Source organism: Octopus bimaculoides, chromosome 3 (assembly GCF_001194135.2).
Source record: "Octopus bimaculoides isolate UCB-OBI-ISO-001 chromosome 3, ASM119413v2, whole genome shotgun sequence".
NCBI classification, from domain to species: domain Eukaryota; kingdom Metazoa; phylum Mollusca; class Cephalopoda; order Octopoda; family Octopodidae; genus Octopus; species Octopus bimaculoides.
The window spans coordinates 99,964,795-99,966,109 of NC_068983.1; the positions used below are offsets into that span (position 1 = coordinate 99,964,795).

General features: G+C 40.8%; 1 protein-coding gene across 1 annotated transcript; it reads right to left on the minus strand.

Moving 5' to 3' along the window:
• Window positions 1-121: 121 nt before the first annotated feature.
• On the minus strand, window positions 122-715 carry LOC106882644 (uncharacterized). The gene has a single exon (XM_014933384.1). It carries the CDS (start codon window positions 713-715, stop codon window positions 122-124), a length of 594 nt encoding a protein of 197 aa, XP_014788870.1.
• Between the last annotated feature and the right edge of the window lie 600 nt (window positions 716-1,315).

The window sequence follows — 1,315 nt, forward strand, 5'->3', positions numbered from 1 at the left end:
GTTGTCAAATGCCACCACTGGTGGCATCTCATCGAATCGAAACTGTAATGGTAATATGTCTATCATTTCCTCGAATAGTTCCTTCAACTTTTCACCTTTCTCTTTTACAAACAAGACTGCTTTAAATCCCTTCATTGTACTTATTGGGCGCTAACTTCACCCTAATTACATTTTTCATTTTAGTGATCTTTTTTTCAATCTCCACATTTTTTCTGTACTGTATCATAGTTCTTAAGTGTTTTCCCTTCAGTGTTTCTTTCTGATTGCCATCACTAATCTCTTCTACTGTTGCTGGTGTTTCCATTTCTTTCTTCTCTGCTTGTCTCTCACTCGATGTTGCTGTCATTTCTCTTCTATCTTCCTTTATTTCCTGCTCTTTTACTTTCTCCTTCGTGCTAGTTGCTGGTATCGATCTCTGTTTTCTCTCTTCGTCTTTCTCACTTAATTTTGTCGACATCTCATTTCTTTTCTGCTCATTCGCTTTTCCTCCTTTTGGTAAACTTTGTCTCTCCTCTACACTTCCTTTTCTTTTCTTCATGGGACTCTTTGGTAGTGAGTTCGTGTTTTCTTCTCTTTTCTTTCTCTTCCCCACTGTATACTTTTCTTCCATATTTTCTACTGGCCTTTGTTCCTCTACGCTTTGAACCTCTTCCTCTCCTTGCTGTTCCCTCTCCATTACCTCCTCTTTGTGCTTCTGGGGACACTTAGCTTTCATGTGTCCCCATATTCCACACTGAAAGCATATGGGAGGTCTTCCCTCCACTACCTCTCTTAGCTTCATCTCATCAGGTAATACTACCTCTTCTGCAATTTTGTGGAGGTCTGGTAAACTGATTTGGACTATCACCTCAAAGCTGTATCCCCATCAGTTTACCTCTGTTGTTCTTGTAATTTTGAGAATTTTTGTCTCCTCGTCAATTTCTGGGGGCACTCTACCAACCTAATTCTGGCCACACGTTTGCCACAGTAGGTTGGCAGTAGTACCCACTCAGACGATCTCAAAGGCACAGTGGAGTGCTTTATCACTTCTTGTTTGCTCGTGGAGTGAACCTCCACTGTACCATATTTCTTGCCTCTGGTATAAAACGTTGTGAGGCTCTTAATTCCTTTTATACATTCTTCCACTGCCTCTGCAGCAGCTATCTCAATCCTTTTGGTAGCTATAGACAGCATTCTGTAGATCACTGTCCTTTTCTCTGTCCTTTCAACTATTTCCTTCGGCAGAGTCAACCTCAGTCTGTCTCCTTCCTTCGCTATCAATTTGTTGAAATTCTTTAAATTCGTCTCATCCATCTTCACCACTCTTACTTGTAAA

What these genes read in the sequence shown, in the direction of transcription:
- LOC106882644 (XM_014933384.1), bottom strand. Translation starts at nt 715, where the DNA reads ATGAAAGCTAAGTGTCCCCAGAAGCACAAAGAGGAGGTAATGGAGAGG.